The sequence below is a fragment of the Eucyclogobius newberryi genome, unplaced genomic scaffold (genome assembly GCF_026437365.1).
Source record: "Eucyclogobius newberryi isolate DKJ021-1_F unplaced genomic scaffold, fEucNew1.0.hap1 SCAF_8, whole genome shotgun sequence".
Classification (NCBI taxonomy): Eukaryota; Metazoa; Chordata; class Actinopteri; order Gobiiformes; family Gobiidae; genus Eucyclogobius; species Eucyclogobius newberryi.
The window spans coordinates 32377056-32399865 of NW_027316500.1; the positions used below are offsets into that span (position 1 = coordinate 32377056).

At 42.9% G+C, this 22810-nt stretch overlaps 1 protein-coding gene across 1 annotated transcript; it reads right to left on the reverse strand.

Moving 5' to 3' along the window:
* Window positions 1-2620: 2620 nt before the first annotated feature.
* LOC140351349 (GTPase IMAP family member 8-like) lies at window positions 2621-5855 on the reverse strand. The gene is made up of 3 exons (XM_072437156.1): window positions 5729-5855; window positions 4481-5653; window positions 2621-4381 (listed from the first exon to the last, which is right to left on the reverse strand). Exons 2-3 carry the CDS (start codon window positions 5568-5570, stop codon window positions 2760-2762), a joined length of 2712 nt encoding a protein of 903 aa, XP_072293257.1. The 5' UTR covers window positions 5571-5653; window positions 5729-5855; the 3' UTR covers window positions 2621-2759.
* Window positions 5856-22810: the final 16955 nt, after the last annotated feature.

Below are 22810 nucleotides of genomic sequence, written 5' to 3' on the forward strand. Positions count from 1 at the left end.
CACAGGCAAACCAGTACATTCTGTATCACTTAGTTGTAAGTTATAAAAAAATACTTTAATTAACTCTAACACACAACTAGTTAAATCTAGAACAATCATATCTAGTGTCTCCATCTGTGATCGACTCATTTATGTCTCCAGCTCAGTTCTAAACTCTAAACTATTCAGAATGTGGTGACTGCACATAAAAACTGAACCTACATGTTCATGGACATCATATAAGGACACCAACATAACTTACACATGATTTATTACAAACACATTGATGTCTCCATCTTACAATAAGCATTTAAAACAGATGATCATATTAGAGATCCAGTGTTAAATACTCTAGGATGAACGAGGGATTATTACATCGACTTAAACAACTTTAAAAACAAAATAAACATTTACAAAATACATTCACAAAGATTATAGTATCCAATATAATACTATACTGTTTTTCAGTCACATTTGTTCATATGTTTCACATGCAGTTCTAACAGTTACAGACTGATTTACTGAAGAAAGAATAAGCTTCATAGTAGAACTGTCAGGTCTGTGTGTGAAGACGTGTGACCCACGCCCTTTACAGAAACATAAGACGTGTAAAGAACCAGGATAATGGATGTGCCGGACGCTCTGCTGGGATTGGGGATTCAAAGTGATGAAGTTCAGGATCAGGGTTTTAATGAGGTTAGAAAACAGATCTGGTTATGGTTGGAGTTCGAAGCCCGTCACCGAGTCTGGTCGACAGCTCGTCTCTTTACTCCTCCTCACCTGGCCCCGCCTTTCACATTTCTATAAGTCATTCTCACTGCAATTACCAAATTGTACCAACAACACAAACCTTTCTACAACAGCAGAGACTTAATCATCCATGAACCATAGTCCTGAACCCGACATGAGCACATGGTATCACAGACAGAACGAACTGGATTATAACAGCTTTAGGCCAAAGAAGGCCCTTACATTTGGATTCACCGTACACAATGCTAACATGACGGTAAGCTAACTGCTGAGCATTATTGTCACAGATAAAAGACACATGCTGAGAGTTGACTTGATTTATGTTTGCGTTAAATGCGACTGAAAGACAGATTCGAGCGACGATTGAATTGGAAGAAGCTCAAACAGGACGATCTGGAGTGAGCACATGAGATGAAACACAAGCAGATTCTACAAACAAATCCTCCAAACCACCAACCGCCAAAACTCAGACCAGATCAGACTGGGAAAGGCCTTTAGAGTTTTATTAAGTGTAGGAAAGGTTTGGATAATGTTTTAAAAGTCACTTTAAACATAAATATTAGCTACTTCAGCCTTTTCCTGGAATGTGCCAGATCATTAAACATGTCTCTATGGAAACAGGTCAAGTGTCCCTGCTCACATCTTTTTCAAGGTACTGAATGTTGGAGCTATAAAAGCACTTGTACTTAATGAATACATGATAGATCTTTGCATAATGCAATTTTAAAATTAAATCAGTTTAGGCCTTTTCGTTGATGGAAATGCTAGTTCTAACCATCGATATTGACACAAACTTCTCTGTCTCACATACAACTGAATGATGAGGCCTTCCTCATATTTAAGTATATTTTAACATATTTAACATTATCTGGTCTTCTCATTAAGATTATGTAAAAGACAATGTTTGGTTAAGGTTTTTTCCAGAATCACAAGTTCAGAAAACTCAACTTGAGGTTGGTTAGCCTTTAGCTCAGATGCCAGTTCGACACGCTAATTATCTACAAGAAAACCAAACCAAAAGCTTTACACTAAATTACTTTTAACAAGGTTTTGACCGAAAACAACACAGATATTAATTGCATGAAATGTCATGGCCTATCGGAATGACATGACTTCGCTTATGGTCAGAGTAGTTAGGAACAGAAAGATAAACCCACAGCTTCAGCTACGCTGCCCTAGGAGTAACTTTGCTGGGGGAAGTATGACAGCTTGAGCACTATCCTCTTCTTCTGACTACTTATGCTATCAAACAATATTTATTTTTTAATTCCACTTGCAAACTGTTCACCGCCTTCTTTTTCTTTCTCTCACTCCTGAGGACCTGTGGACCCAGATGTCCCTCTCCTGGTGAAGTGGTCCCTGCCCCATGTGGACGGTCCCTCATCTGCCTGAAGAGTGGCTCCAGTTCGCCTCAGTCGGTCCCTCATCTGCCTGAAGAGTGGGTCCAGCTCCAGTCTCCTCGTGTCCGTCTGTCCGTCTGTGAGAGTCGGATCTCTCCTTCACTGGAACTCCTCCAGGTTTCTACGCTTTTTTCCCAAAGAGGTTTTTTTTTTTTGTAGTTTTTCCTGGCCGAGAAGGAGAGTCTAAGGACAGAGGACCCTGGGACATCGTCCCTCGCCACCACAGACATTGTCTGACTTCATCGCCACCACAGACATTGTCTGACTCCATCGCCACCACAGACATTGTCTGACTTCATCGCCACCACAGACATTGTTGATTCATTTCTCCCTGTGGCCCTCAGAGGCAACTGTTGTTGTGATTTTGGGCCTTACAAAAATAAATTGATTTGATTTGATTTGATGACCCATATCCCAATCACAGGACAATCCTAACCCTCTTGATTCTTAAAAACTTGAATTTTGAGGGCTAATGCTGATGTACAGGGGACTGGAGCCGAAGATCTAAAATCTTCAAAAATCAAAGACTAGATGAATTACTCATTGATCGAATGAGTATCGAGAGCTGCAAATATGAATCATAATGTTTATGCCATGGTAATAACCCAGGATATGCATTATGACACATGTTTATAAAATCACACAGTTTGACTTTTCCTTCTCCTTTTGCTTCAGAAGATCCTGAATCAAAGCTTCCAATTCTTTCTCTTGCTCTTTTAGCAGTGTTTCCTTTTCTTCTTTGTTCATGGCACTTTTCTGTTCTTCGTGTTTCTTTAGAAGCTCGTGTAGTTTTTTCACATTGTCTTGATTGTTTGACACACATTTCACAATATCATTGATTTCTCTCTGATGCGCCTCCATCTTCTCTCGCTCTTTATGAGCGGCGAGTGCCTTTAACAGGTCGTACTTTTCATCTTTATCTTTGACACTTCTCTTATAATCCTGTTTCCTACTGTTGAGTTCCTTTTCAAACTCATTTGATTCTTCAGCTTTGGTTCTGGCCTCTTCTTTGTACTTATCCTTTTCCTTCTCCATTTCCTCGAGTTTTGTTTGATATTCCTTCTCTAACACTTTCATCTTCTTCTCTTCTTGTTCACGCCTAAGTTGTTCTTCCTTAAGTAGTTTATTTAATACTTCTCGTTCTTCTTCATATTGTTCTTGTTGTTGTTGCTCTGCTTGTCGTCTCACTTCTTCTTCCATCTCTCGTTGTGCCCACCATTCTTCCTTTTCTTTTTCCCACTGCTCTTTCTGCCTCCTGCTCTCCTGGAGTTTAGACTCAATGGCTTCATTTGACTTTTCTTCTAATTCAACTTTTTCCTCCAGTTTTTTAGATTTCTGTTCCCATTCCTGACGCATTAGTTCATCTTGTTCTCTTCTTTTTCTGTCCTCCTCTTCTCTCTTTTCTTGCTCTCTCTTCTGTTGCTCTTTCTCTTCTTTAATCTTTTCTTTAAGCTGTTGTTCTCTTTGTCGTTTCTCCATTTCAAATTCTTCCTTTTGTTTGTCCATTTTGTGCTTTAATTCTTCCATAGCCTGTTTAAATGTTCTCTCCATCTTCTCTCTCTCTTTCCTCATCTCTTGGTCCTTCTCTTGAAGCAGTCTCTCTGTTTCTTTCTTGATGGCCGCCTCAGCCTTTTGCAGCATGCCGTTGGTGTAGTGTCTTCCTCCATTCTCCTTCAAGATGTCGTCGATCTTCTGCAGCAGCTCTTGGACTTGAGTGCGGTCTGTCTTTTCCCGGTTGTTAAACACATGGAACCTGTTCCCACAGTCGGAGAGAAGCTGATTAAAGGAATCGTAATGTCCTTTCTCTATGTAATCGTCAATGGACTGATCGTATTCTTCCAGTTCATCACCATGAGTGAAAAGAATAATTATAAACCGATCAGCATCTCTCCCAAAGCTTTCCTTTATGAGTCGTATTGCCTCTTTCTCTTCGTCTGTAAATCTGCCAATTTTTATGACTAACAGAAAGACGTGTGGTCCAGGAGCCAGCAGACTGATGCATTTCACCATTTCCTTATTGATGTCATCATGGGACAAGTTTGTGTCAAACAATCCAGGAGTGTCCACTATTGCAACACAACGTCCATCAACTGTTGTGTTTACTTTTTTGCAGTATTTGGTGACTGAATTTCGATCAAGTTCAACAGTAAACTTTTTCTCTCCCACAATGGTGTTTCCTGAAGAGCTTTTTCCACAGCCAGTTTTACCGAGTAGCACAATCTTTAAGCAGTCAGGCCTCTGGTTATCCTTGCCTGTAAAAGTAATAAATAAACAAATGACCATGAAAAAGGAAAAAGAAATATACAATATTCAACATATCTATTCCATAAATGTATTGCAATAATACTTACTTCTGACGATATTCATGGACTTCAGATCCTGTATTTCCTGATGTTGGGCCATCACCAGTGTCTGTGTTGTGAATCCTCTTGGTTCATTCTTGGCCCTGAATGCTTCTACATAATCCAACAGCTCAGAGACCTGTTGCTGGTCCCTGGTGTTGAAGATAAAGTATCCTCCTCCACAGCGGTCATAAAGCTTCTGGACATCTGTGTCTCCTCTGACAAACTTAACCACTGCTGGAGCAGTAGGATCTGATTCCACGGCAAACAGAATCATAGAGAAGAGCTGAGCTTGAGAGCTGAGCACGTCTTGGATGAGCTTTAGCTCAGTCTTGTCTTCATCAGTAAGGGGACCCACAGGTAGAACCAGGAAGAAGGCATGGACGCCATCAGGACCACAGAGGGAGATACATTGGAGGCACTGCTGCATCACCACCTCTGGAGGTTTTCCAGACAGATCCGGCAGCTCCACCAGAGACACCCAACGCCCACACACTTCTCCCTGATGTTTAACACACTGCCCTTGGCATTCTGCAGGGAACTCTGTTTGCTTTAAAATAAACTGAGCTAGTGAGGTCTTTCCTGCTTCAGTCCTTCCACAAAGAACCAGGTTCAGAGATGGTTTCTTCTCTTCAGTGAAGGTGAGGAAGGACTGATGTTTATCTACAATGAGCTCAATCGTTTCCATTAACTGATCTAGATCTTGTTCTGACATATTATAATGTCTTCCTTCACAGTCACCAATGAGATCGTCCACACATCTGTTTAGATGATTCTCATTGTGAGTGAGAATAACCATGGAGTGTTTAAAGGCGTTTGGACCAAAATGATTTAGAATGAACTTAAGTTTTTCTTTGTCACTTTCATTGAACCTTGAAGGCTTCACTAGCAGCAGCAGGACATTGGGTCCTGGATGACACAGAGTCACATGTCTCTTTATTTCTTCTCTCAAAGTCTCCATGGAGAGACTGGACAGATCTGGGGCCCTCACGACTGTCAGACGATTCCTTCTCCACTTCCCAAAGACTTTTTTAGAATGTTCTCCAATCATGAAGTTAGAGAGCTTTTTCTTTTTGTCATCACTTTTTCCAAACAGCATAATTGTAAAGTCTGGAAAAAGATACTAAAAGTTACTGTGTGATGATGGCCACTTACCTTTAGGTGGAAGAACAGCCTTGATTCCTGCAAAATAAGCATTTAGTTGAGTTATTTCAATGATTAGAAGCTAGTTTCTTGAAATGTGATGTCTGTTCTTACCGGCCTTTGCAACTCGTACAAAAAATGACTGCTGTTTCTTCTCAGTTGGTGCCCGTGGTTCAGAATCAGGGTCCTCAAATGTTTCGTAGAGCAGAGGTTTTCCATTCTTTTCTTTCACCATTTTGATTATTTTTGTTAGCAAGATTTTATTTTTGAAATGTATTTTTTTTGTCAAATTCAGTTATATTCATCCAAAGATATTGAGATCTGCATTTGATGATCATGTCCATTAAATGTGGGACATCCATGTACTTGTCCATGAAGCCTGGAGTCTCTTCTCTGGGCATCGACATCAGCACCAGAGACTGGTCAAAGGCTTGACCACTGAACCTCTCCAGGATCCACTCTAGTCTGGTTTTGTGTTGCTCAGTGAAGTCTTCAGGCTGTAGAACCAGCAGGAACACATGAGGACCAGGGGCAGAGGCTTGTGCTATCTCTGTGACTAACTCTGTGAGTCGGTCTGCAGTGAGGTCGGGCTGGAGCAGGTCTGGAGAGTTAATGACATGTATCTTCTTCTTTTGCAGTTCTCCAGTTTGTCTCATAAGAGTTTTAGGTTCTTTCATGGCCTCAAACTTTGTCTCTTTCAACAACAGGTTTCCCACGACGCTCCTGAGACTCCAGCTGTTTCCAAAGAGAACCACCCTCAGCTCAGACACTGAAAACAGACCATTTCGTAGTCGTCATTGGAACACTATAGATCCGACAGTTATTAAAAGTAAATTATACAAAGACCTTATGGAAACCATTGGACCTCCTTCCTGAAGCAATCTTTTGTATTCAAGACTTTACAAAAATTGTTGGCATTTACACAATGTGTTTCTAGCTTTAAATGCTCCTCTAGAGCAGGGGTGGGCAATCATTTTCCTCCGAGGGCCATATTCGAATCCAGGCAAGTAGCGGAGGGCCGGCCCGCGATCATTGGTGTGAAAAAAAAAAAATCCCAAAAATTAAATGTCAAATAAAATATCACTTTTCTGTCAAATACAGGCTATTGAATATATTATTTAATTCATTAAACGTCATATTTTTTTAAGGATACAAGTGCAGACAGATGCCTGAGGGCAAAAAAGGAAAAAAAAAATAAATAAAATATATATATATATATATATATATATATATATATATTTTTTTTTTTAATATTACTTGGACAAGCTTGGCGGGCCGGATTGAAAGGCACTGCGGGCCGGATGTGGCCCGCGGGCCGTAGTTTTCCCACCCCTGTTCTAGAGGAACAAATCCTAGTCAGCAGCACTCGTACACAGAGGAAAGAATGTTTTCACTCTTATATTGCATCACAGTTAAAAAATATTTATTGAAACCAAAAATGTTGGTAAATGTTAGTTTTATATACTAGAATGATTTTATATGATCAATATTGGATGCTTAAAGAGTGACAAAGGACAGAGAGTCAAAAATAGATTTCTCATCAGTTCCAGCCCCAGTGCTTCTTTATGGGCCCCAGGCCACCAAACACAGACAATAGTGCTCTTCTGCCACATGACCGCTCCGACCAATCAGAGCGAGAGATGCTAGAGTGGAGCTGAGCACGCCAAAATTTAAAAGCTGTTTTAAGAAATCTGAAGGATTTTCTACAGAGCAAAAAATCCATGATCTGAAAATATGGAAAATATGCAAAAAGTGTGATCAAATCTGATCTTTGTTGAAGCCTTAGGTCCCTGTCTGCCGTACACGACCAGTTTGTTTTTACAGTGCAGTGATAGTGCCACAGTTCCAAGTGGCCACTAGTCCAGCAGGTTTAAGCTAACATAACCCTTTTCAGAAATGTTCATAGAACCACGGCGCATGGAGACAGCCTTTTCAATTAACCACATTTGTTTTTCCTTCTGACTGACACCAGGGCGTTTTCAGGTGAAGCACAAACTGTCAATAAGCCTCAGGCACGAGCTTATAATATAAGCCTAATGGTCAGCTGATTTAATCTAGCATAGTCTTTGTTTTAGTCCAATTTCAATTCAATTTATTCTTGTAACGCCCAAAATCACAACAGCAGTTGCCTCTGAGGGCGACCAAGAGTGTGCACCTAGAGGACTGCACTACATTGAGAACTTCTATCTATTCTGGAAACTAGAGGACCTGTTTAAGAGAAATGGCCATCACCTATGCACAGGTGGAGTGAGGTTGCAGAGGTGGAGTGAGGGTGCAGAGGTGGAGTGAGGGTGCAGAGGGTGCTGACAGAGAACCTGCTCCACACTCTGAGGCATTGGACTAGGCCTGGACAGGGTCCTGAGCAGATAGGTAGAGAAGAGAGGAATGAGAGAAGAATTCCTGCTCCAACCAGTGACCGAGCCAATGTTTCAGCATCAACAGCACCACAACCTCAGCCTCCACCAAAGAATTTATAAGCAGCCGCTCCACCACCACCCGAAAAGGATTCAGCTCCAGCTGCTCCACATTCACCTCCACTACCTCCAGCAAAGGACTCATCAGCAACAGCACCACAACAATCTTCACCGTGGCCGGCGCAGGAGTCAGTACAGTTCTATCCCATAGGGTCCTCATCAAAGGCCTTGGACCCATCTGTGACAGGCCCGACAGCATCCCTGTCATCATCCACTGCCCTCAAAGCAGCCCTGGATTCCCACTGAAACATCTACTCCCACTAAAGATTCCTAACTCTCCTTCTCATCTCCACCCTCACCCAGGGGCCTTCCCAGCCATCTTAAATGTCCGATCTAATCAGGCCTTAAGCTACCTACAGACCGCGGCGTCAAATTCGCACCCGACGCAGAAGTTGGACGCCTGTACATTTGAAGACAGACGCCCTGGACGCGCGTTCTTGACGCCCCGAACTCACGTCCGTAAAATACACTCAGCAGCAGACGTGCGTCCGAGTCGTCCTGCACATGCTCAGTGGAGGAGTTGTGCTGTGTTGCTTTTCTCGTGGTGTAAATGGAGTTTAATGTTGGACCTTGGCATTGGTTTATTAACTTTACAAAGTCCAAAAGCGGAGGCGATGGGCCCCGGGGCCCGTCTGGGACCCGCATATACTTCAGAGCAGAGCAGAGTTTAGTCAATATCATTATTTGCTCCAAGAGCTGTGTCTTAAGGATTCATTTTTATCTTGCAGGGTTTGTTTTTTGTCGTCTTCCGGGTCGTGCATAGCATGTCACTGGAGCGTCATCTCTGATTGGCTGCTGCGGCGCATTTGCTGCAGAAAGTTGGACAAAGTTGAACATGTCGGCGGCGAACGCTTTGGACGCAGGTATTGTGCCGCAAAACGCAGAAATCGCGCCGCGGAAAACGCAGGAGGCGTTCGACGCGCGTTTACATAGACTTTGAATGTAAACTGGATGCTTTTGACGCCGCGGTCTGAAGGGGCCTTAGGATGGGTCGACTCACGCCCAATATAGCAAGATCAAGAGTTATGTCAACACTTATAAACTCTTACCCACCGACTACACCAACAAAAGCCCCACCACCCATCCCCCCTCGCCTTTCACCTGGTATCTCCCATAAATAGGATGCACTGGGTCTCAGCGCTGCCGGGACTTATTGTCATATTAGAAATCAAAACCAACCCGGGGCCCTATGTAAAAAGAGCCCCCCCTAGTGCTATTTCTGTAGTCACATCATCACACAGATGGAAAAACAAAATGCGAGCCAGGCCCAATCTGAGAAATGTGATTCATATTCCCTGTGAAAAGATAAAGCCCAGTCCCACTGAAACTAGTCTGAAACTTGCTGTGCTAAATGTCAGATCCTTATGTAACAAATCACTCTTAATTAATAATTGTATTTCTTCTTATAATCTTGATTTTATGTTTTTAACTGAAACATGGCTTGACAAAAACACAGGAAATGTAGTTCTGATAGAATCTGCTCCACCCAACTTTAAATTTGAATCTGAAACACGAGAAAACAAAAAAGGGGGTGGAGTCTGTGCTGTCTTTAGAGATTAAATAATTATCCGCAGGTTGTCTTTTGGGGTGTTTTCATCATTTGAGTATGTATCCTTTAAAATGGAGCTAAAACGGTCTCCATCCATTCTCTTCATTGTTTTATACAAGCCTCTCCAGCACTGCAAACGTTTTATTGATGATTTTACTGAGATGTTTCAGTCGTGGGCACAGACTTTGATGGTTTGGTCATTACAGGTGATTTCAATGTGCATGTGGATAATATTTGTGACAGAAACGCGACAGAAACACTAAAGAGCTTGATGCTGTCCTTGAAACCTTCAGTCTTACTCAGCATGTGAGAGGCCCCACCCACAGCAGAGTGGCCCCACCCACAGCAGAGTGGCCCCACCCACAGCAGAGTGGCCCCACCCACAGCAGAGTGGCCCCAACCACAGCAGAGTGGCCCCACCCACAACAGAGAGCACACTCTAGATCTCATAATTACAAAGGGGGTAAATATATCAAATGTCAATGTGGTCAATGCTGCTCTGTCTGATCATTTAAGATAAGATAAGCCTTTGTAGGTACAGAAGTGAGGGAACAGATAACTTATAGAGGACTTATAAAAAAAAAAAAAAAACACTCTTAATAGAAGAGCTATTCTTGTCTTCTTTGACTGTTTGTCTGTCTGTTTCTCCCAATCCACCGGTTGGTCCTGCAGCTGTTCAGGAAGAGACACATAAATGATGGCCAAGGTGCACTGTTTATGGAAATGATCAACTTTGAAAATTTCTCATGTTCTAATGTAAATGATTTGTTGAACTCTGTTACCCAGCCTACAAGCGAACTAAGTAGCCGCGTAGGGCCCCGAGGCGTTAATAGGGCCCCTAATCTGGCAACCCGTCTTATGAGAAGTGCAAGCGCAGCGTGCGCCACTGGTGTAGTAGCGCTGCTGGCGCGGCAGCGCACACAGCGGTAACATATAACGCACAAACCGCATTTATTTGTAATGACAATCTGGCAACCAAGACATCAAACCTGCGCTGATTGGGCAACTTCATTGTGCGCGAGCAGAACGAGAGCAAAACATAAACATAACAGAACGTGGTCCTCATGTCCAGAGGAATATATCTCCTGGTGCCGAAAAACTAAAGAAGAAACTTCTTGACGATGTAAAGAAACTGCAAACTCAACAACACTCTCCAGGTATTGAACTTATCTTACAAAGAGACGGTTAATGCTGCTGTTTGAAACAACACGATTCTGTCACGTTAGTTCGATCAGGCTGAAGGCGACGAGAGCTCTGCCCCGCGCACAATAATATGTGACTGAACGTGGCCAATCCAGTTACATGTCTACCCGGAGACATTTTGAGTTATTCACAGATTCTGAAAGTGTGAATTCAAAGCTTTCCAATGATGTCTCTCTCATGTAGATCTGATAATATTTGAGTAAGTTGTGGTCATTTGATTGTATACAACTCTCAAACCCATTCACTGAGAAAACGGCTTCCAAAGTTTCTCACCGGAGTGAGCCCAGAGTCACAGGGGGCTCATTTGCATCTCATTGAGATAAGCCCTCCCCCCTGTCACACTGACACCACCTCCCCCTACAGCTGTCACTGAAGACTCAAGAGGAGTGTTGTTATTGATGGTAACTGGACTTGAATCAGAATTAGAAGTTACTATATTAAAATGGAAATACTTTGATTACAAAAGGCCCTGAATAGAATCAAAGAATCAGAATGAGAATAGGGTTCATTGCATTTGTCGATAAACATAATTCACAGGTGATTCACCAACAATGGTGCACTGAATGATTCAACACAAACAACAAAAGATAAGATAAGATAGCCTTTAATGTTACAACGCAGTAGATACAGGGGGAAAGGACAGTAACTTATAGGAAGTTTAAAAAACACTCTTAATAGAAGAACTCTTATAAACAGATGCCAGGGCCAGGTATACGAACTGCAACGGGTCCATGGCTTTAAATATATGAGATATGAGGTAATATGATATGTACACCACCAGAGTCCAATTACATCAGAGATCACATCCTCATCCTCTTCTTCGTCTGTGCACTCTTCTGTGCTGTGACTCTCGGCTCTTGGCATCAAAGCTGTAAACAAATAACAGGACATTTAAGAAATGGCTAACTATTTCACATAAAACACTCATTAACTATTTTTTTTTTTTTAACACAATGTGAGAGTTTCAATATAAATACCTGAAGTGCTGATAACTCTTGATCTTTGGAAGCCGTCTGAAGAAGGGACTCAGATGCTTCTGCCAGTCCAAGTTCTTGACAAACACTTTGCCATCCGCCGTTCCAACAAGCTGTGGGATACTGAGGTGAGATTTAGGAGAGCTGTTTTCCACTACCTGATGACAAGGGCGACACTGTAAAAAAATGAGAACAGAAGAAACAAATCTTAAGCAGAGAGCAGCACTGAAGTTTTGCCAGGCTAATGTTTACACATTACAGTAGTCAAATAATATAAACTAACCTCAGCGATGTCTTCCAAAGTGTCAACCCTGGTCTTCATGTATGCTCGCTTGATAATCTGATGATCTGTGCGTGGCCTGCAGCTTCTGATGTGTGGGAGAAGCTGTTTCCACAGTGATCTGAAGCTTGATGTACAAACTGCAGGCTCACCTGAAAAACAGATGTTGCTTATGGTTAATTATACTCTAATCATTAAAACACGAAAATCAACAAAATAATGTTTTACACTTACCACGCTCCTTAGCAGACTTCACGTAGAGACAGGTCATGTCAGTCAGGGTGTCTTTGCCAATTCTGAAAAGGGGGATAAAAGGATTAGGGTTAACAGTAATATGGGAATAACACGCTTCACAGATAACAGTTCACATTGTGACGTTAACGGTGTATTTAAGATGCAAAACGCGGAGATATTGGGACATCTGCCCTCGGCTAGCGATGCTAGCTAGCTCACTTGAGATAACACTGCTCGTAAAAGCAAAACACTTGCAGAACAGCACACCAAAACATAAACATACACTCGAGTTTAAAACCGGCGCACATTAAAGTGATTAAAAGCGGGTGTTTTAGTCGCAAAGCTTACCTGGTTCAGCCGTCCTGTGTCTCTCCCAACACCGTGCACAGAGAGACACACAGGAAGCTGATAATGGCCAGGCAAGCGTGTGATTGGTTCGAGTGACGCAGTGCGTGCGTGATGTACAACGTACGTAAGCCACGTGACCAGAAGTGGTATCGGGAGTTGTAGTTTTTTTCTCTTCCCTCGCCGAAAAATAACCTGATAACATAGCAAAGTTTAGCTTACAACTTAGCTCCGAATAGCTGCGTTTAGCTCCAGGCTGTGGCGCTAACAGCCGGTTTAGTCCACCATAAAACACACACAAAGCACAACCCACACAACCCACGGGCCAACCCACGCCGAAAAATAACCCGATAACATAGCAAAGTTTAGCTTACAACTTAGCTCCGAATAGCTGCGTTTAGCTCCGGGCTGTGGGGGTAACAGCCGATTTAGCACCATAAAACAGACACAAAGCACGACCCACACAACCCACGGGCCAACCCACGCCGAAAAATAACCCGATAACATGGTGATAACAGCAAGTAGTCACATTAAGCCCGTATTGCAGAGTGCACTGAAGCAACATGTTAGCTTAGCATTAGCTCCACAGCACACAAGTAAGATTCTAAAGTGATCACGAGACTGCCTTAAAACACAGCGTTAAAGCAATAATTTAGTAGTAAAGTAAAAGTGTACCTGAGTAAACAGTTCCGTTGCAATGTAGTCCAGGAAATGTAAGCTCTGAAGACTGTGCTCTGCAGACGGTCTGGAGTAATGAGAGAAAAACACGGAGCACGCAGCTGTAGCCATGCGGATCACAGCTGATTGGTGGAAAATGTAAACAACACGTTGGCTAGAAAAAGGTGACGCCCCCAGGAGAGCAGGAAAAAGACCCGAAAACTCCACATTTTTAACAGCTTAATGTATACGTTTAAGACAACCAATAGTGTTATCTGAAGCACACAGGGACTTATTCATAACTTCAACTAGCACATTCTGCAAAAAAATGAAAATCACAAATTTGGGGAAAAAAAAGTAAAATGCTGTTTTTCTCAGTTTCACCGAGGCCGACATGGTCCGACAATTCCCGTGGCGAGTCACATATGTCTGAATGAAAGATAATAAGCTTAACATTTACACCAGCCCGGTAGTGTGAGCTGCAGGTGAGGCCGGTGAGGGGCGTCTATGCCCCGGGTCACTAAGAGGCGGAGATCCGGTCCGGACGAGCACCGTCTCGTCCAGAACCTCTGACGTGAGACTTTGGAGTGAACAGTGTGCGGCCCCTGTCCCGGGCCCCTGTCCCGGGCCCCTGTGCAGCCTCAGTCAGAGATGAGCGGGTTTGAGTTTGCGTCCCTCTCTCTCACATCACCATGTGTGAGATCAATCGTGACTCGTGATGTCTGTTTTACTTTGACTTCTTAACGTGCAATGAGAGGAACGTAAAGTTGCAGGAGTCCAGTGTGTGATGTTCTGATCAGAACAAACATTTATATTGTAATTAACTTTTAATAGAGCAATAAAACATTTCAATTTATTTAAAAAGCATCATTAGACTATTTGTTATAAATTATAATGAATTGATAGTGAAACATAACCAGACATATTAAAATTACGTCTGTTATAGAATAATACTATATATTTTTATACAAAAGTGGCAAAGTTGCAGAAACGCAGTCTCTTCACTATAGTGAGGTTTGGACCTTCACTTCTAGTTCTGTTCATTCTCTGGGAGTAACATGTTTGTTTTATCAGTGTTAATTGTTAATCAAGCAATGCTTATGCCATTTGTTTAATTTAATATAACTTGTTTTGTCACTTTGGCACGAAGGAACAGTTGGGAGCTGTAAAAGATAAATTAGTAAGGATAACTATTACTTCTACATTTTCAGTTCAAATGAATCAATTTGACCATAATTATTTTTCATAGCCAATATTGTATTGAGTAATTAAGTACACTAATGTATTAATAACTGGCTTTAGTCATTTTCTCCTGGCACAGTTTCATCACATCATCATTTTATAGCATTACAACCTCAACATTTTACTCTTACTTTATCTGGCTGGACCAGATTAAAATGCACCAGAAGACCCAAAAAAGGTCTGAAAATATCTGGGGGAGGGCCCCCAGACCCCCCTGTTTATTAATTTAAACTGCTAATGTGGCTGTAGACCCTTAACGCCCACAAATACGCCCAAAAACATATCTGGGACGTGTGTTATTTGTACAGGGAGTAGAGGTGATGTCAGCGGAATACCAAGTTGCATTGTGGGATTTAAGTTATCAATATTTGAGTTTGTGAGGTGTTGAGAATAAACTAACTGGCAAACAGATGTCCTGGAGTTTGGGTGCGCTTTGTTTGCGTTGAAGAAAGTTCCATTTGTGAATTGTTTACTGACAATGGCAATAAAACTGATTCTGATGACGTGGTGAGGGGCCCCCAAAAATGTTTTCGCTTAGGGCCCCCTGAAGGCTTGGGCCGGCCCTGCTGTTACATCTAGTGTTTTGAACGTTCTGGACACCATCGCCCCTATGAAGGCTAAAATGGTTAAAAATAAGCAGAAGGCGCCGTGGAGAAATGATGATTGGGTCAGGGCACAGAAAAGGGAGTGCCGCAGGGCCGAACGGAAATGGCGCAAGTCAAAGCTCCAGGTTCAAAAAGAGATTTACAAAGAGAAGCTGAACATGTACAACCTCATTTTATGTAGAACTAGGGAAAAAAATTCTCTGAAATAATTGGAAGCTGCAGTAACAACTCGCGTGTCCTGTTTGCCACAGTAAACAGATTAACAAACCCTCCAGCTCAGCTGCCGTTAGAACTCATTTCCACATCCAAGTGTAATGAGTTTGCATTATTCTTTAATGACAAAGTTCAGGGCATTAAAAATGCTATAAATCCCACAATGCAAAAAATTACCCTAAAACCACTAAGACACTTAGAGCTAACTCACTTTGCACCAGTAACTGACAAAACTGTCCATGAGATCATCACCAGTCTGAGTTCATCTACATGCTGCCTTGATGTGTTACCCACCAGATTTCTAAAGTCTGTGCTGAACAGTTTGTTAGCACCATTCACTCACATAGTTAACATGTCGCTTCAATCTGGAACATTCCCAATGTCTTTGAAAACTGCGGTCATAAAGCCTCTCCTAAAGAAGAGCAGTCTTGATGCCGCAGTACTGAGTCATTACCGGCCCATCTCTAATCTGCCATTTTGGGGCAAAGTTCTTGAAAAGGTTGTTTACCAACAGCTCACAGATTTCCTCTTAATAAACAACTCATTTGATGTTTTTCAGTCAGGTTTTAGACCTCGTCACAGCACTGAGACTGCTCTTGTCAAGGTGACAAATGACATCCGCCTGAACACTGACACGGGCAAAGCCTCAGTCTTAATTCTGTTAGATCTGAGTGCTGCTTTTGACACTGTCGATCATGGGATCCTCTTACAGAGACTAGAGGACTGGGTGGGCATCACTGGCACTGCCCTAAACTGTTTATGGTCTTATCTGGAAGACAGGAAGTACTTTGTTGAAATTGGTAGCTGTGTCTCAGACCACATGACCCTGACCTGTGGGGTGCCCCAAGGGTCAGTCCTGGGACCCCTTCTGTTCAACCTCTACATGCTGCCGTTAGGTCAGTTGATACGCAGTGAAAATGTGTCCTATCACAATTATGCAGACGACACTCAGATCTATGTTTCACTATCGGCAGGTGACTATGGACCAGTAGATTCACTCTGTCACTGCATCCAACAGATCAGTTTGTGGATGCAAAACAACTTTCTCCAGCTGAACTCAGACAAGACTGAAATAATCGTTTTTGGCCCACAGAAACAAAGAAAGTGTTAGCGGTCACCTCCAGAGTCTCGCTCTAAAATCTACAAACCAAGTTATAAATCTGGGGGTAATAATGGACTCAGACTTGAACTTTAACAGCCACGTCAAATCAATAACATCAGCAGCTTTTCACCATCTAAAAAACATTGCCAAAATCAAAAATATATTGTCAAAGCCAGATTTAGAGAGACTTATCCACGCGTTTGTCTCCAGTAGATTAGACTGTAAGGGCCGCTCACTGGTCTCTCCAAACGAGCTGTAAAACAGCTGCAGTACATCCAGAACGCTGCTGCTCGGGTCCTGACTAGAACCAGGAAGTATGATCACATTAGTCCTGTTCTCAGGTCTCTGCACTGCCCCCTGTGGCTCAGAGAATAGACTTTAAAGCAGCTCTGCTGTGTACAAGTCTCTCCATGGCCTAGCACCAAAGTACATCTTGGATATGTTAGTGCCATATGAACCAACTCGGACTCTGAGGACCTCAGGGACCGGCCTCCTGCTGGTGCCAGAGTCAGGACTAAACAAGACTGTAATTTTATCCATTTTACATATGTCCAGTAAAAGGCAAGTTTATTTGTAGAGCAAATTTCACACACAAGGCAGTTCAAAGTGCTTCACAACAGGAGAAAAAATGCATTCAAATCACAAATGACATAAATCACAAAACAGTTTAAGACATAAAGGAGAAGAGTGCACATGCACATAAGGCCGGTCCATGTTTAGTCCTGACTCTGGCACCAGCAGGAGGCCGGTCCATGTTCAGTCCTGACTCTGGCACCAGCAGGAGGCCGGTCCATGTTCAGTCCTGACTCTGGCACAAGCAGGAGGCCGGTCCATGTTTAGTCCTGACTCTGGCACCAGCAGGAGGCCGGTCCATGTTTAGTCCTGACTCTGGCACCAGCAGGAGGCCGGTCCATGTTTAGTCCTGACTCTGGCACCAGCAGGAGGCCGGTCCATGTTTAGTCCTGACTCTGGCACCAGCAGGAGGCCGGTCCATGTTTAGTCCTGACTCTGGCACCAGCAGGAGGCCGGTCCATGTTTAGTCCTGACTCTGGCACCAGCAGGAGGCCGGTCCATGTTTAGTCCTGACTCTGGCACCAGCAGGAGGTCGGTTCATGTTTAGTCCTGACTCTGGCACCAGCAGGAGGTCGGTCCATGTTTAATCCTGACTCTGGCACCAGCAGGAGGCCGGCCCATGTTTAGTCCTGACTCTGGCACCAGCAGGAGGCCGGTCCATGTTTAGTCCTGACTCTGGCACCAGCAGGAGGTCGGTCCATGTTTAATCCTGACTCTGGCACCAGCAGGAGGCCGGCCCATGTTTAGTCCTGACTCTGGCACCAGCAGGAGGCCGGTCCATGTTTGGTCCTGACTCTGGCACCAGCAGGAGGCCGGTCCATGTTTAGTCCTGACTCTGGCACCAGCAGGAGGCCGGTCCATGTTTAGTCCTGACTCTGGCACCAGCAGGAGGCCGGTCCATGTTTAGTCCTGACTCTGGCACCAGCAGGAGGCTGGTCCATGTTTAGTCCTGACTCTGGCACCAGCAGGAGGCCGGTCCATGTTTAGTCCTGACTCTGGCACCAGCAGGAGGCCGGTCCATGTTTAGTCCTGACTCTGGCACCAGCAGGAGGCCGGTCCATGTTTAGTCCTGACTCTGGCACCAGCAGGAGGCCGGTCCATGTTTAGTCCTGACTCTGGCACCAGCAGGAGGCCGGTCCATGTTCAGTCCTGACTCTGGCACCAGCAGGAGGCGGGTCAATGTTTAGTCAGGACTAAATGTTACAGAAATTGAAATTAAAAAAATTGAAAAATTCTGATTTATCTGGTTTATATTGACTGATGTCTGTGATTACGTTTTTTTTGTTCTTGATTTCGCATCTGGTTTTGTTCTGTGTTTTATGTCTTAAGCTTTAAAAAGAAAGAAAAAAAAAAGCATAATTATTTTACACAGATCCATGTGCAGGAGTTCTGCTTCTGTCATTTTACAGAAACTATTTCCTGACACAACAATACTTCATGTTTCTATCTCCAGTGTGATACTTACTGTCAGGTGGTTCCTCTTTACTCCTTCTACGCTTCAGTGAAATGTCTGCAAAATATAATGTACACAAATAAATAAGTACAAACGACTCTCACTAACACATGAGTGACACCATTTCATGAGCTAAACAGTAAAACTCAGTAATGACTTTAGTGGAATTACAGCTACATTTGTTTATTAGTTTTAAATCTTTGCAACAAAACCATTTGTTTAATTCCAGTGAACATTGTTTAATCTGCTTCTGTCTCATTGACCAATCCTTTGTTCAGCTGTGAGGAAACTGCTGCTGTGCTTTTTACAGTGAATGTAGCCACTTACCAGCCATGATGTCCCACTTCACTTCTGCATCTGTAAAATGTGTTTAGAAGAGAAAAACAACTGTAAGTCAAAGGTTTATGAGTTATTTTTATCTGTCATTATGTTTTTACTGCATCAGCTGAAACACACGGGGTCTGGGGCTTTTTAAAGACAAAAATTAGAATCCTTCTCTCGGTTATTCATTCATTCATCTTCTACCGCTTGTTCCCGTCCCAGTGCTTTTATACATCTACATTTGGGTCTCTGCAGTGACACATGAACGCGCCCGTCTTTTACTCTTACTTCTCAGTATTTGCAGTGTTAAGTTCTGTGTGTCAATAGTTTGGTTTTCAACACATTAAATTGACAGATTGCCTCCTGAAGTTTCACTGCTGAAAAAAATACGGAGAATTCTTGGTTAATGTAATCTCTGCTTTACTATATGCAATAAAAATAAAGTTTTCCCATTTTGTCATCAGTTAGAAGGACTTTCAGGGCTTTCAGCAAAATGAGTACTTCCTGGTTTCAAGTTTTTTGTACTTTTCCACGTTCAAAAATAATTGGCTTTAAACTGCTTATAACAGAAACATGTTGTGACCGTTTTAGTTCACTTTGCTGCATTCTTCTACTAAAGCCATCAAAGTCTCAACAATCATAAATGTGTAAGAAATTAAAAAACGAAATAAATACTCACCAACAGAGTTTTTACTGCGCTACAGTCCAAAGGTGAAAGTATAAGACAAACATGTTATGTTAAGTATCTCACACACACTAGTGTCATGTTGAGGAAGTCTGCTCTTTATAATGTGGGTAAAAGCTCAATATTCAGCTAAATTCACTTCTGTCTTTTCTCAGCCAGGATCTTTCTGTGCCAAGAACATCCTCCATTTGTTTTTGGTTTCATTTGCACTTATTTGAGTAATCCTGCATATTTAGGCTCAATTTGTCGGATTAATGTAAGGCAAGGCAAGTTTATTTGTAGAGCACATTTCATACACAAGGCAATTCAAAGTGCTTCACACAGCAGGAAAAATGCATTCAAATCACAAAGAAATTACATAAACAGAAATACAATAAAATGAACTAAATTAAAAATTATCAATCCAACTGATTGTCTAAACTAATAAAATCACAAACAAAAGAGAAGAGTGCAAAGAAAAAATCCTTTCAGTCATATGCACAGCTAAACAAAACTGTTTTTAGCTTAGATTTGAACATTGTCAGAGTAGAACCTGTCTCACATCTTCAGGAGGAATGTTCCAGATTTTAGCTGCATAAAACTGAAACACAGATTCCCCATGTTTAGTCCTGACTCTGGCACCAGCAGGAGGCAGGTCCATGTTTAGTCCTGACTCTGGCACCAGCAGGAGGCCGGTCCCTGAGGTCCTCAGAGTCCGAGATGGTTCATATGGCACTAACATATCCAAGATGTACTTTGGTGCTTGGCCATGGAGAGACTTGTACACAAGCAGAGCTGCTTTAAAATCTATTCTCTGAACCACAGGGGGCAGTGCAGAGACCTGAGAACAGGACTAATGTGATGGTACTTCCTGGTTCTAGTCAGGACTAATGTGATGGTACTTCCTGGTTCTAGTCAGGACTAATGTGATGGTACTTCCTGGTTCTAGTCAGGACTAATGTGATGGTACTTCCTGGTTCTAGTTAGGATCCGAGCAGCGGCGTTCTGGATGTAATGCAGCTGTTTTACAGCTCGTTTGGAGAGACCAGTGAGCGGCCGTTACAGTAGTCTAATCTACTGGAGACAAACGCATGGATAAGTCTCTCCAAATCTGGCTTTGACAATATATTTTTGATTTTGGCAATGTTTTTTGGATGGTAAAAAGCTGCTGATGTTATTGATTTGACGTGGCTGTTAAAGTTCAAGTCTGAGTCCATTATTACCCCCAGATTTATAACTTGATTTGTAGGTTTTAGAGCGAGACTCTGGAGGTGACGCTAACACTTTCTTTGTTTCTGTGACAAAGACGATTATTTCAGTCTTGTCTGAGTTCAGCTGGAGAAAGTTGTTTTGCATCCACAAACTGATCTGTTGGATGCAGTGACAGAGTGAATCTACTGGTCCATAGTCACCTGCCGACAGTGAAACATAGATCTGAGTGTCGTCTGCATAATTGTGATAGGACACATTTCACTGCGTATCAACTGACCTAACGGCAGCATGTTGAGGTTGAACAGAAGGGGACCCAGGACTGACCCTTGGGGCACTCCACAGATAAGGGTCATGTGGTCTGAGACACAGCTTCACACACACAATTTCAACAAAGTACTTCCTGTCTTCCAGATAGGACCTTAACCAGTTTAGAGCAGTGCCAGTGATGCCCACCCAGTCCTCTAGTCTCTGTAAAAGGATCCCATGATCGACAGTGTCAAACGCAGCATCAGATCCAACAGAATTAAGATTGAAGCTTTGCCCGTGTCAGTGTTCAGGCGGATGTCATTTGTCATCTTGACAACAGCAGTCTCAGTGCTGTGATAAGGTCTAAAACCTGACTGAAAAATATCAAATGAGTTGTTTATTAAGAGGAAATCTGTGACTGTTGTAAACAACCTTTTCAAGGACTTTGCCCCAAAATGGCAGATTAGAGATGGGCCGGTAATGACTCAGTACTGCAGCATCAAGACTGCTCTTCTTTAGGAGAGGCTTTATGACCGCAGTTTTCAAAGACATTGGGAATGTTCCAGATTGAAGCGACATATTGACTATGTGAATGAATGGTGCTAACAAACTGCTCAGCACAGACTTTAGAAATCTGGTGGGTAACACATCGAGGCAGCATGTAGATGAAATCTGGTGATGATCTCATGGACAGTTTCATCACTAAAGACAGCACAGACTCCGCCCCCCTTTTTGTTTTTTCGTTTTTCAGATTCAAACTTAAAGTTAGGTGGAGTAGATTCTAGCAGAACTACATTTCCTGTGTTTTTGTCAAGCCATGTTTCAGTTAAAAACATAAAATCAAGATTATAAGAAGAAATACAATTATTAATTAAGATTGATTTGTTAAATAAGGATCTGACATTTAGCACAGCAAGTTTCAGACTAGTTTCAGTGGGACTGGGCTTTATCTTTTCACAGGGAATATGAATCACATTTCTCAGATTGGGCCTGACTCGCATTTTGTTTTTCCATCTTTGTGATGATGTGACTACAGAAATAACACTAGGGGGGGCTCTTTTTACATAGGGCCCCGGGTTGGTTTGATATTTAATATGACAATAAGTCCCGGCAACGCTGAGACCCAGTGCATCCTAGCTATGGGAGATACCAGGTGAAAGGCGAGGTTGGATGGGTGGTGGGGCTTTTGTTGCCGAGGAGAGTTTGAGACCAGGTGAGAGGCGAGGGGGGATGGGTGGTGGGGCTTTTGTTGGTGTAGTCGGCATAGCCCTTGCTATATTGGGCGTGAGTGGAGCCATCTTAATGCCTGATTTGATCAGACTTTCAAAATGGCTGGGAAGGCCCATGGGTGAGAGTGGAGATGAGAAGGAGAATGATGAATCTTTAGTGGGAGTAGATGTTGCAGGGGGATGACAGGGATGTTGTTGGGCCTGTCACAGATGGGTCCAAGGCCTTTGAAGATTGTTCCTTTGCTGGAGGCGGTGGAGGTGAATGTGGAGCAGCTGGAGCTGAATCCTTTGCTGGTGGTGGTGGAGCAGCTGCTGATGAATCCTTTGGTGGAGGCTGAGGTTGTGGTGCTTTTGATGTTGAAACATTGGCTCGGTCTCTGGCTGATGGAGCAGGAATTCTTCTCTCATTCCTCTCTTCTCTAACTATCTGCTCAGGACCCTGTCCAGGCCCAGTCCAATGCCTCAGAGCGTGGAGCAGGTTCTCTGTCAGCACCCTCACTCCACCTCTGCATAGGTGGGGGCCATTTCTCTTAAACAGGTGCTCTCGTTTCCAGAATAGATAGAAGTTCTCAATGTAGTGTAGTCCTCTCGGGGAACACTCTTTGGACAGCCATGTGTTC

What these genes read in the sequence shown, in the direction of transcription:
- LOC140351349 (XM_072437156.1), bottom strand. Translation starts at nt 5,570, where the DNA reads ATGCTGTTTGGAAAAAGTGATGACAAAAAGAAAAAGCTCTCTAACTTC. An exon ending in GTCCATGAATATCGTCAGAA is followed by an intron (nt 4,382 to 4,480) that starts GTAAGTATTATT and finishes TTACTTTTACAG; the next exon opens with GCAAGGATAACCAGAGGCCT.